This window comes from Hemibagrus wyckioides, linkage group LG05 (genome assembly GCF_019097595.1).
Source record: "Hemibagrus wyckioides isolate EC202008001 linkage group LG05, SWU_Hwy_1.0, whole genome shotgun sequence".
In the NCBI taxonomy this organism is placed as follows: domain Eukaryota; kingdom Metazoa; phylum Chordata; class Actinopteri; order Siluriformes; family Bagridae; genus Hemibagrus; species Hemibagrus wyckioides.
In genome coordinates, this window is record NC_080714.1 from 18,756,445 (window position 1) to 18,770,126 (window position 13,682).

At 41.3% G+C, this 13,682-nt stretch overlaps 1 protein-coding gene across 2 annotated transcripts in view; it reads left to right on the plus strand.

The window, feature by feature from the left end:
* Positions 1-13,682, plus strand: part of agbl4 (AGBL carboxypeptidase 4) — a 302,375-nt gene that overhangs the window by 15,651 nt on the left and 273,042 nt on the right. For both annotated transcript variants that reach the window (XM_058389605.1, XM_058389604.1), the window contains exon 3: positions 12,888-13,012. In XM_058389605.1, coding sequence (XP_058245588.1) covers positions 12,888-13,012 — 125 coding nt within the window. The remainder of the gene's footprint in view (positions 1-12,887; positions 13,013-13,682) is intronic.

The window sequence follows — 13,682 nt, forward strand, 5'->3', positions numbered from 1 at the left end:
CGCTACTTAGTTTAGAAACTAATTTGTACCTGAAGGCTCTGCCTGCGAATGTGACACATATTTCAATTAGCACACTCCACCTACTCTCACCAGCTCTTTATAATGGACTGTAGGGAGATGAACAGCACACATGAGTTTCACACCTTCTACTTGACAGTTATTAGCAAAATATTTACTTAAAGCACATCATTTTCTTTAAAGCAAATGTAATCTTGTCAAGGTAAAGCTGGCCATTTAGCCTAGTTAAAAGAACCTCATATACATACTGAAGCTGTGCTCAATATAGGGAAGTGAGCGGAGCTATATCTGACCTAATTTAGCTCACGAAAAAAAAAGAAACACAAGACTCAGCTTGAAGGATGATAACTCTGGTGTCCCACAATCTGCTCCAGAACTGTAATTCCTGTTTTATAAAATTCATATTAGTGCACTGTGTAAACATCAGTATGGATCGCCATTTCCTAAATTCTGTCTTTCTTATTTCTCTGTGTGTGTGTGTTCAGGTCATTGCATTACTTATTTAAACTACATTCATTATTATGCCAAGCAACCGCCTCCTGCACAGAATGTCTAAAATAACCATCTAAATAGCAATGCCACAATCTTTTCATGTTACACCTTAAAACACGTGTAATTATTTTATCGCCTAAATGCTTGGCTGTATTTGGTACTATTTTCCAAGCACCCTCTTTTACGAATTCTCGAGTCTAAAGAGGAGACAAACCGCAAGCAAATGACTGCACACAGTTGTATTGTGGTAGATTGCTCTGTGAACACGTTGAGCTCTGGTGATTGAGTAATCCATTTCCCCGAGCAGCTCTCCTGATGCCGTAAACACTCTTACCAAGCAGACACGTCATTCTTCATCTCAGCTAGGGACACCCAGCTTGGGAAAATGGTGTGGATTTGTAACGCTTTTGTGCTTTGTGTTTTCCTTTCTCTCTGTCTCTCTGTCTCTTTCTTTCTCTCTCTCTCTCTCTCTCTCTCTCTCTCTCTCACACACCCTTGTTTTCTCCACCTCCTCTCTGTTTATATTGCTGATTTATTTAAAGCGTTATACTTGAGATGAGATGCACTGATGTTTGCTATCTCACATTTACTATATGCTTGGACTATCTTTGTAAACCAACGTGCAGAAATGGAGGAGGAATTTTGATAGAAATGCATTTGGTTTGGTTACAGGCAGTTGCTCAGGAGTAAACAAAATTGAAATGTGCCCTACATATCTGTCAGTTTGTGCAGCCTAAGAAATGGAAAGGGTTTATGTTGTTTTTGTATGTATGCAGAGCAAATAGTAGCTTGCAAATAAAGAATGTTGTACAGAGGGGATCTCATTTGGTTCTCAATATAGCTTGCTATTACTCCATATTTTAAATCATGCTCCCCACTGACATAAAAGCTTGGGTTTTTAGATATCGAAAACTAGGGTTGGATAAAAGTGAGATGCACTTAGTGAGATGATCCTCTGTAAACACAGAATACCAGCTTATTTTGTACAGAACTGATCTCTAAAATGTAATGTAATTCTTACAAACATGTCTAGTGGTATCAGGGTTTCATGTACATTTGTATGGATATGTTTGCTGAAGAGTTTTAGAAGGCCTCCGCAGAGCTAGTCTTCCTTAGGAAAACCTATTTAAGACAGCCCACTGGTTCTAATCCAAGGCCATTTTAAGTGGGTATTTATAATGAGAGCGAAACTTTGTATCTGCATTTTTGAAGAAGATTCAGATTGTGCTCTGCTTTTTTTTTGGTACTTCCTGCAGAGCCAGAGTAGATTTAGTCAGAGCCACTCGCACAGCTTTTATTTTTCACTAGCGCAGAGAGAATTTAGTGCTAATATGTCAAATTACAAATCCAAGTTCCTCAATCTAAGTGTATTACCTAAGGATTAATAGCCTTTTTGGATTTGTTCTTGCAATTTTAACTGCTTTTTGTCTTATTTGTTTTTTTCCAGCCCCCTCTTTCCTTTTGTACTTTCTAACTTTGTAATATATATTTATTGCTCTATCGGTTAATTTCACTTAAGTAATTGCACCATGTTAGGTGGAGTGAGCCAGATCGCTTCCAGAAGGAGAGGGAGACAGAGCACTGGTGCTTTGCCAAGGCTTTTGAATAGCTTTCAGTGGAGGCTTTTTCCTTCCCGCTTCCATCCCTCCCCACCCCTATCACATAAAACTGGCAGTGCATTGACAGTGGGAGCACTTTGTGTAATTCCCCAGATTGAAAAGCTGTTTCACTATGAGAAATTTCTGTCCCTGTTGCTCCTGACAGAAAGAGGAGGTCTTGCTAGGATACTGCAGGCATCTTGCTCTTCACATGCTAAACTTCTCTGCTTTAGTTCAGGTATTACTGGATCATTTCACTGACCGGCCATGACTACTATGAGTCAAAAGACACAACTGTAATTTTATAACTGCATCACAACCCAGCAGCACAGACTAGATATGATGGCACATTGCTACAATATAGCATAACTGTGGTGTTATTACAGTCCAGTCATCTCGTTCTGCCCAGGTGGGGCTGCTGCTAGGTATATGACTGAGCTGAGAAAAAAAAAAACTGCTGCAGGCTTCAACACGGTTTTATATCCTAAACAACACTGTCCTTGTGATACCGCATGCCAGACGCCACAACCGGAAACTTGTCAGTATGTGTGTGCACATACTCATGTCCCACGGAGCTGAAAGTGAACAGCATGAGCAGTTCACACTCCCTTTGACATCTCATTCCACCCCACCGTGGAGGCTTCCCACCTTCCTGTGTCCATGACCTGTAGTAGTGGATTTCAGCATGTGTGCTTCCCCGCTTTCCTCTATCTCTATCCCTGTGTTTGCAAACTCATTACAGGCCAATCAGCTTGGGGCAGCACGTGTGGCCCCACAGGTAGCTGGGCTGTAAATAAGCATGAGTGCACGCTCCCTTGTTGCATGGAACTGGGCCTGACAACAGCTGCTCTCAGCACCACTGTTGACCTTCTCCTCACCACTAGCTCACCAAGGACTCTCCAACTGCTTCTCTTTTATCTCCACCACATTTGTAGGAACAATTATTCTTAATACTGTGAGAGATGGGGGCAAGGAGGAAGGGTAGTTGTAAACGGATAATAGAAATAACAAGCACTATTTTATATATATATATATATATATATTGTTTTTTATGCCCTTGCCACTAGGCTGTGTGTCCGTCTGTTCATGTGTCCGTCTGATATAGTACCACTTTTTAAAAATGGTTGGTTGAGTATTGGATTAATATGAGATTATCATTGTAACCAAGAATCAGGTTCGAGGTTAAGCAAGGTCTGAAATATTTTTACTTCAGTCACTTCCTTCTGTGTGAATGTTTCAAGGGTCTCTTAGGCATTTCTACTTGTTTTAGATGTTTATTTGTTGATATGGATATCTTTGTTTACTTTCAGGTTTCTCGCTTCATTACAATTCATTAAACATACAATGCTGTGTTCCATCCAATTCATGGACAAACATAAATAAGTGTAAATAAGGACTAAATACTGACTATATTTAGTAATAATAATCTAACACATGACTACAGAGGAGAGAAAATGCATGGGTACAAGCAAAAACCAGCCCTGCCAACCATGGTATTCATCTAGATATGTAGAAGAAATTTTAAATACAATTTTTGGCCAAATATCTGTGGACACCTGACCTTCTTACCCATATGTGGGCTGTCCTCAAACTGGAAGCACCCAGTTGTATTACAGTTTTAAGTGTATTACAGCATTACAGTTTTCCTTCACTGAAAATAAGGGGAGCTTAAACCTGTTCCAGTGTGACAATGTCCCTGTGTACAAAGCAAGCTCAATAAAGACACAGTGTGCCCAATTTGAAGTGGAAGAACTCATGTAGTCTGCACTGAGCCCTGACCTCAACCCCATTGAACACCTTTGGGATGAACTGGATGGCCCACATGGTCCAGGCCACCTCACCTGACATCATTGCCTGACCTCATTAATGCTCTCGTGGTTGAATGAACACAAATCTCCACAGGATCTGTTGGGATGTTCAACAAGCACATATGGGTGTAATGTTCACGTCTCCACATTCTTCCAGCATATCACATTTCATGTCTCTCATGCAGGATTAAAAACTCTTACAGAAACATACTGTAACTGCAACTGTTAACTTGATGCTTCTGGGCAAGCCACATATGCCAAAGTCTCTCCTCAGGAATAATCCAACTATAGTTGGAGAGTCTTACTAAAGATCATTGCTAACTCTATTTATATTTTGGTCACATGTTGCTGCTTGATAATGTGCTTCATGACTATATTAAAATAGGTTATTCTGAGTGGTTAAATGGGGCTCAGGATGTATTACGTGCTGAATAAATCACGGTGAAATATCAAGGCTGAATAGTCAGCAACTATTTTAAATATTTTATATTTTATATAACACATCAGTTCAGTGCATCACTTCATGTTGCTTTATATATATATATTACTCTAGCTGCATGCCAGTAGACTGTCCTTTACTATAAACCGCCCGGAATATGAGAGTTGAATGTGACGGATTTGCGCTGTGAATTTCCAAGACAAACTGCTAATGTGGCACAGTTTATCAGATTCTCTGCAAGTTACAATCTAGCACTTAAACATATTGGGCAATTGATGTCCAAGCATTAAAAGGAAACCAGTTGAACATAAGGCACATTATTTATTTATTAATGGATTTTTGTTTTTATTTTAACGGATTAGTAAATAAATATATATTTTTAAGTAGTTTGAAATATACTTGGAAGTTGTCAGTATATCTAAATGCCCCACCTATGTATCAGCTACGGGTGGGAAACACTGGCAGCTGTTGACACACTTCGAACGGCTTTTCCAGTCTGCCCACAGTCTTGTGGGACTCCAGAACAGAGAGTGTGTTTCATGGCTGAGATCAATAATACAATTTAGTAAATTTCACAGTGAATGACTCCCTGTGACCTACCAACTGTTATGAAATGAACATACTTGCTTTGGGCATTTCTTTTCTGAAAGGAATAAAAATTGTGGTGCGAGAGCAGAGGAAACATTTGAACCCTTTCAAATTCATTGGCCTCTTTATCATTGGTGCCAAGTGTGTAGGCTGCTGAGCATTCTGGGGTCCTCAGGCATCATGTTGCTCTGGTTTGCCTGATAGTTTCTTTTGGCAAGAACCGAATAGCAAGACCCCCAAGAATATGGAATCCAAACTGTTAGTTCTCTTCCATTTACTTTCCCATTTCATTTTTGATAAAAATGCTAATGTGCATGATTATTTCACTATTTAGTGCCATTTTAATGACAGCCTAGTGATTTGGTGACATTCTGTAATTGATGTCATTAATTAGCAGCCGTTGCCCTCTGAGCTCAGAGCTGGCATTTGTGCATAGTGCAGCCTATCTAATCCCACGCTACAGTGAAGTATTATTTTAATGCTTAATTTATGCTTGTCTCGAGGCACTCCCAGTCCTGACACCTGTTACTGAGTTCCACAAAGTTAGAGGTCATGCCTATAATCTCATCCAGATTTAACGATAAAGATATGGCTTGGTCAGTGGGGAGGGAGAGATTGATGTTGTCATGACGACTCTTTGCCTTTAGACTTTCAGTAGGAGAGGGGAAAAAACCGCAAGGACAGAGTTTGATATGAGGCTCAGAGGCAGACAGTGTTTTCCTAGGGTTTGAATCAATTCCAGCTTTATCAGTCGTCTGTGTCCAGGAATTCTCACCCTTGAGAGCAGCTGATGTGTTTTCCAATAATGAAAGTGAGCACATTGCAAAAGTACATTTAGGAGGTGGCTGTGCTCCCATGTCCCCTCTAATTTCAAATGGACTTTCTAACAGTGAGTGTAGGCTCATAGAAGGGTTGAGAAATGTGTGTGGCTACATGCTTTGTTGGTGAGTAGTTCCTGATGCACACTGACTGGCTCACACACAGTTTGACTTGGCTATTGCAGCATTTCTGGTCAGTAGGTGATGGGAATGATCTCTCACTCACCACTATGCAATCATTTATAATGACCTGGAGGCTGAAACATTGTCATCTTGATTAAATCATTTCTTGTTGGGGTCATTTATGGTCTGTATAAAGATGTCAGAAATGGGAAATTGGACAGTTAACAATATTTCAGTTGTGACAAACCTTTAGCACAGTTCAACGGATTTCACTTTTTTTTTTTAATTTATAAAAATTATTAAATTCTAATGTACATTCTTTCCCATTTGATCTTTTTCACTCATACCTAACTTCCTTTGTTTCCAGTGAATTGAATTTTTATTACTGAATAATGCAGAAGATAACACTTGGTTGTCTAGCTTTTAAAAACACAATGACAGAAAAACAAATTCTTGCTTGAATGTTTAATATTTAAATGACCTAATAAAAAGACATTAATAACAAGAAATCTATTTATTTTAATTAATCAGAGAATATTTCCCACAGATTTTAGCATGAACAGTAATAGTCAAGGGAAGAGACGAGACTTGTGTTTAAATGCTGTAATCTACCTGATCAGGCAGAAACTAAGATACTTATAATCAAAGTGAGAACTAATTTTACATAATAGTGTAATTCTTCATACTTTGGTAGAAATATTTTTTCCCCCATAGGTAGAATAGGAATGAAAAGTGAGATCAGAACTCTGCAGACAATTTTAATTTAAAATGCTTTTCCTAGGCTAATAGCATATGTGTCAGGAACTGCTGGACTGTTCCCTGCCAGGCCTGAGGAGGGCGCTGGCAGGTGAACCCAAGAAGCCTGCTTGTTTGTGTGTCTTTCGAGTTATACCTGTCCTATTGTTCTCTCTCCTGATAGTGTCACCTGTAATCAGTTTACCCTAATGTCTTTCCCTATAAATAAGGATCCTTCTGTGTATGTCCTTGTCCATGATTGTTTAACCTGCGTGTTAACTGTTGCATGTTCCGTGGTTCCTGTCCGTCTATGATCCTGTTTGTATCCAGGTTCTGTCTTTATTTTTTTCCAGTTAACCACGCCATGTCTCGTCTTTCGTCTGTTTCGTGTCTTCATGTGAATAAAAGCAGCGCTTCGCTGAATCCTGTGTCTGGGTCTGCATTTAGTTGCGTGTTGGCGTGTGCACGCGCACCATGGCCGGGTTCGAGCCCCGCCTAGGGCGAGGATCCCGGCCGTGACAATTATTATCTGCTATTAACTGATCTGATCATGTTTCTGGTGGAAACCTATATAAAAAGACTTGTGAAGTATGGTTGTGTTGTTTTTTGTTGTTTTCAATCTAATTAAATTGAAAATCATGAAATATCTGGTTTGTGTAACAGTTTGTGTGTGTGTGTGTTTGTGTTTGTGTGTGTGAGAAGAAGAAGCATTTATTATTGCCACACATTACATCATAGTGGAATTCTTCGCTTTGCATATGCCAGCTTTTAAGGTTGAGGTCAGAGCACAAGGGCAGCTATGATCGGACGGCCGGGTTCGAGCCCCGCCTAGGGCGAGGATCCCGGCCGTGACAGAATCATGGACCACAATGAGACCCAGCAGGATTCCCAGCTAGTTCTTGTGTCTGGTGAGGATTAGCAGTCTGCAGGGTTGAGCCCTGGCTACCGGTGGATGGCATCCGGCGAACCCTTTCCCCGTTCCTCCAGGGAGATGTCCCCATCTTCTTTTTCCTGGTTGAGGACGTTGCTCCTGCCCTGTATCTCCGCGGAGGACGTCGCTCGACACCAACCCGGGGGGCACTCCCTTCTTATCTGTCCCGCTGGAAGCGGGCTTCCACCATTCTCCGACTGGGGACGCCGCTCCACGATGAAGGTTCCATGGAGGACGTCGCTCGGTATTTCCAGGTGGAAGGCGCTTCCCTCCTGTCGTCTTTTGGGCCGGATGTCGATGAACCCCAGTGAGCTGGGGCATCGCCGCAGACTGCAGTCGTGGATGGCACCGGGCAATATCTCTCCCCCTCTCGCGTGAACTTCCTCCGTTGTCAGTCCTGGGGCGTCCCCTCGGCGGAGGTTAGGCGCTTCGGGAGCCGCGCCGTGGAGAAGGGGGTTATGTCAGGAACTGCTGGACTGTTCCCTGCCAGGCCTGAGGAGGTCGCTGGCAGGTGACCCCGAGAAGCCTGCTTGTTTGTGTGTCTTTCGAGTTATACCTGTCCTATTGTTCTCTCTCCTGATAGTGTCACCTGTAACCAGTTTACCCTAATGTCTTTCCCTATAAATAAGGATGCATGTTCCGTGGTTCCTGTCTGTCTATGATGCTGTTTGTATCAAGGGTTCCGTCTTTATTATTTTCCAGTTAACCACACCATGTCTCGTCTTTCGTCTGTTTCCCCACGTCGTGTCTTCATGTGAATAAAAGCAGTGCTTCGCTGAATCCTGTGTCTGGGTCTGCGTTTAGTCGCGTGTTGGCATGTGCACGCGCACCACGGACGGCCGGGTTCGAGCCCCGCCTAGGGCGAGGATCCCGGCCGTGACAATTATTAACTGCTATTAACTGATCTGATCATGTTTCCGGTGGAAACCTATATAAAAAGACTTGTGAAGTATGGTTGTGTTGTTTTCAATCTAATTAAATTGAAAATCATGAAATATCTGGTTTGTGTAGCAGTTTGTGTGTGTGTGTGTGTGTTTGTGTTTGTGTGTGTGAGAAGACGAAGCATTTATTATTGCCACACATTACATCATAGTGGAATTCTTCGCTTTGCATATGCCAGCTTTTAAGGTTGAGGTCAGAGCACAAGGGCAGCTATGATGCAGCAACCCTGGAGCAGGGAGCTTTAAGGGCCTTGCTCAAGTACCCAATAGTAGCAGCTTGGAGTGCTGGGGCTTGAACCCCAACCTTCTGATGAAGAACTCAGTGCCTTAAACACTTGCGCTACCACCGCTCAGGCTGTCTCGGTGTGTGTGTATGTGTGTGTTTGTCCATTCGTTCATTTGTTTGTTTGCTTGTTTGTTCATTTCTTCGTTTATTCATTCCTCTGCAGTGTTGGATGGCAGTATACAGGCCAGACTCTAGGCCTCAGGCACTGGTGGACTGCAGCTGTATAAATTCTCCTTTGTGCTGGATGAGCAGTGTGACTGGCCTGGCTTGTAGTTTGGTAATGGGATTAGCTTAGCCATCTTCTCTCTGCATGTTCATGTGTGAATGGTCCTGCAAAGCAGCACAGCCACAAATCAAAGGCTTTTGAGTGAAACAGCACTGTGTTAAAGCATATGATGAATGCTAATGAAGATCCCTCATATTGTTATAGAAGCACTAGAATCAGCTCTTGTTATGGCTGATGGTAACACTTTGTTTTGTCTGAGATATAAACATCTGAATCGAACAGCTGGAAGTAAAGAGCAGCATGCGCTGGATGTGAAGGTAGCTTTGGCATTCTTTTCTACAAACCTCCCACAACAAACACACTGCCGCACTGCTAGTGTACCTGAGGAAAGCTAATTCACACTGTGTTTACTGGCCTCCTTTACATAATAGGGTTAACCACATGAGAGTACAAACACACAGTCACATAATATCGCAGATGCTCAAGCCTCCCACTCTTTTCTCCATATTGAATTTTTATTCCAGCTTGTTGATAGAGGGCTGAACTAACTTCTTGCAAATGAGAAAGTATTTCTTGCCCAGAGTCTCTGTGCGGAGTAATTCTGTACAATGGAAAAAAAGGGAGCAAAACACAAAAACAGCGTATATTCCCATAGAAGCTCGTGCAGCCCACTACTGCGCTGCGCATTTGCTCTTATTTGTTAAAAACCCAATTTGTTAAATCTTAAGCATTGCACTGTTTTCTCTGAACACTTGATGATTAATATGGCCTGTAACCGGTGAAGATGCCTCTGAGGAAATATGCAGATAGAACTAGAATTATAGGTTCAAAGAGAGTTTGTCTGTCTTATGGTTGCTTTTACTGTCTATTTCTCTTTCACTTTCTTTCTCTCTCTTTCTTCTTCGCGCACACCCATATACATACGCACACACTGTTAAAATCAGCCGTTGATTCTTCCTCTTCTCATTATGCATGGAGTTATCTGTCAGTGAACTGTCTCACCAAATGCCGTGTTTCCTTCAGTGCATGAAGGCTGGACCTCTCCCGAGCTATTTATTTTGGTTAAGAAGTGAGTGATGCAGTGTTGATTACAGCTCATCATAGTCTGACTTTGGAGTCAGACACCATAAAATTAAAACTGAAATCAATGGTGTATCCATATCTGTTCCTCTCAAGCTGAACATAGATGTGTAGCCTTGAGGCCTGTATTCCTCGTTTGACTGAAAGTATCTGCAGAATCCCTGATAGACCATGGACAGCAGCTCACTGTAGCAAGCGCTCTCCATGGTCCTGAGACATCAAACCACTCTGATATGCCTGTGCTGTAATGGGTTTCATCAGGCTGAGAGCAAATATATGATACACTGTAGCTCCATTAACGGAATGGTTTCACTTTTCCATCATGCTGTGAGGGATGCTTTACCTGAATCTGTGTAATCCCTCGGGATATCACACGTCTCTCTAATGTTAGATTTATTTACAATGAAGTTGAACTGAACTCCGCTCGTTATCCAAGACAGATTTTCTCTTAGAATGTAGATCAAAGACCTGGTTTTCCAAATAATGTCCCAATTAATTGAACCAAAAATAAGCCTAACTTGAGCTTTAGGACTTCAAATTGTAGTTTAATATGGGATAGATTTTTTTTTTTACTTTAAAAACAAGCTACATATGCTCTGTAAGAGTTTTGCATAAATAAGTTTGTATGGCAGTTTGTAGGTCATTGACTTCTGGTAGCCATTATTTGGTGCCAGAAGCAGTTTAGATGGTTAATGTGTCAGAATGCCATGTGATGAATTACAGGGCACATCTGTGTGGAACAGCTGTGGTCACCATTCCACTGTTTTTCAATTGTGCATCCACAGCTGGCCATGTTTCCTCCCATTGCTCCTACAGGGGACTTCATCTTCTCTGACTCTCTCTCTCTGTCTCTCTCTCTCTCTCTGTCTCTTTCTCTCTCTCTGCGCCATTGTTTCTTTCCTTTCTGCCGTTATTTTGCCCTTCCTTCCTTCCTTTCTTGTTCTAACAGCTATTCGTTTAGCTTCTATTGCAAGCACTGGTTCAGATAATGATCAATTGGTCCATTTGACAAAGAATTGTATAAAAATTACATGTAAGTGTAATGTTCCTTTAGGTGTGAAATGTGTTTCGCTCAACTCGGCTTGGGACACAGACTGTGGGGATGTGTTCTCACTCCTGAGAGTTACAGTCTGTCATTGGCTTTTTAATATGAAAGGAAATGTCGAATAGCAATACATCTTACTCCTCGAGAACTTGCCCTGGAGGTTTTAGGCTCTACAACCTATTTCATGAATCTGCATACCTCAATTTAAACAGCACACGCTCACACACACACACACTCTCTCTCTCTTTCTGTCTCTCTCTCACAGACACACACACACACACAAATAACTGTGCTGCTTTCAATTTATCGATCCTGGCATATTATGCACAAGACTTAATTCAATTCTGTGTCATATTTGAGTTACGCCAGAGCATATCCATTTCAGTTGCTTATGTTTAAAAGGTCATTCATTGACCTTTGTCATAGCTGTCTGATAATCTATATATGTCTGTCAGCCAGGCCTATAACAGTCACCTCTGCTCATGTTCCCAGATTTCTGCCTTCAGCTGCAACACAATCTGACCAGTGTCAATATACACTGCTCTAAATAAATAGTGACAACAAACCATTTTGACTCATATTATAAATGTACATCACTTTTCCATGCTGTCTCAGAAACTTTTATTTTCAGATATACAGTAAAGATCTATTGTATGCAAGGCAGTGTAGTATTATGAGTTTTGTGAGTACATATGAGTTTCACATTTTGTATACTTGTATATGTGCCAGTTATGTTTGTGTGTGTGTGTGTGTGTGTGTGAGGAGTTTGATGTCTAGTGGCTATTCAGTTGTTGGCTGACAGAAGGGGTGAGCTCTGCTTGTCTCGGCTCTGAGTATGTGGTGGTTGCCCCATCTGTCGGTAATTAGCTCTGAGCTACCTGGCGCCGCATGGTGAGTTCCACACTCAGTCCCCAAGATGTGGACATCTCTTCTCCCTCCTCCAACACCTGACCAACTGTTCTCTGCTCATCCATCTTTTCAACCTGATAAGCTGATGCTTTGTAAGACACAAGGGCAGACCAAATAAGGAGTGTACCCGCTTTGAACTGGCTTCAGATCTCTCACAGTGTTTAGCACGTTTCGAAAAGTTTCGTTTTCCTTCTTTCTGAGCCATCATTTTAGAGGTGAATATAATGCCTTTGACAGTATAGTGCCTGAATGCTTGTGACACTTTGTTTGGTTAAGTCTAATCTTCGTGGCATATATGAGTTCTGGCATCTGTTGCAGAAGAATCCCCTTATGCTAGTCTCTATGTATTCATATAAAAGTATATACAATTTCAAAAACTGTGTGTTTTTTGTTGCCATTTGACATGTGTTTGTGGTCATTATTGCGCTCACCCAAATGAGAAAATACCTTTTTGTTTTTGTTTATTTGTTTATGGTTGCTATGCTGAGACGCATGTCTTGCTGAAGGCTTGTTATTTCACGATCTGCTTCCAAAGCTGTCTCAGTTGTCACCTGAGTGGCCGCCAAGATTCTCTGCAGCCTTCATCCATCCCATCTAGCTTCTGTATTTGTGTGTGTGTGTGTGTTATTCCTCATTCCTGTGTGTGTGTGTGTGTGTGTGTGTGTTACTTCTGAAAGTCTACATAAACAGTACATCTTCAAGGTGAAGCTGCTGATTACATTTAAATTAGAAATGACATTTCTAATTATGGAGAAATAAATAAATGATAGTTCTGATTTTAACTGTGTGTGGGATACATGGCTGGATCTTTCTGAGGTGCAGTTGTTTCAATGTTTTTCTCTGTCTACAGGTAATTTGGGGCGTGTCGACTACATTAGTGAGTTTGAGTTTGACCTCTTCATCCGACCCGACACGTGCAATCCTCGCTTCAGGGTGTGGTTTAACTTTACCGTTGAGCATGTCCGAGAGACACAGGTAAGCTCCAACACTTAATGCAGGGCATTTCATAAGTCTAGCATCATAGGAGAAAAATGACAAACAGAAGCTATTATTATTTACAGAACTCAATATGCTCTCTTTGATTCCCTTTGTATAGAATTATTTAAAGTTCTTCCTTACTCATATACATCGTAATGTGTTTTCTGGACTTTCTGGACACCCTGTATAACTTGTATGAATACAAAAAAGTCTGCAAATGTTTCTTGAAAAGCATTTTAACTTAGGAATCAGGGGTTAACAAAACCTTTCTGGTGGGATGTAAAAACATCTACCTGTACAGGAGGTTTTCCTATTGGTTCTACTTCTTTATGCTCCATACCCAGTTGAGTTTTGCTCATTTCTTAGCTGAGTTCTAATACCAAAGTGCTCACCTCACCTGACAGTGACCTCACGTGTGCTGACTATAAATAGCTCCTGCTGTGCCTGTGTTTATATCTGAAATTTGATTTTATGTCTCACTTTAATCCCTGTAAATCCCAGGGTCCTGCTATCTTCTCCTTGCTCACACATGTAACCGAAAAATCTAACACTTTCACTTAGGCTGCTAAGCCATTTTATTGACATTTTTTCCACAACTCAAACTGTTTCCATTCTCATTTCTAAAGAATATTTAAAATATTTTGTGCCACTTTTGATGGCAAAAAAA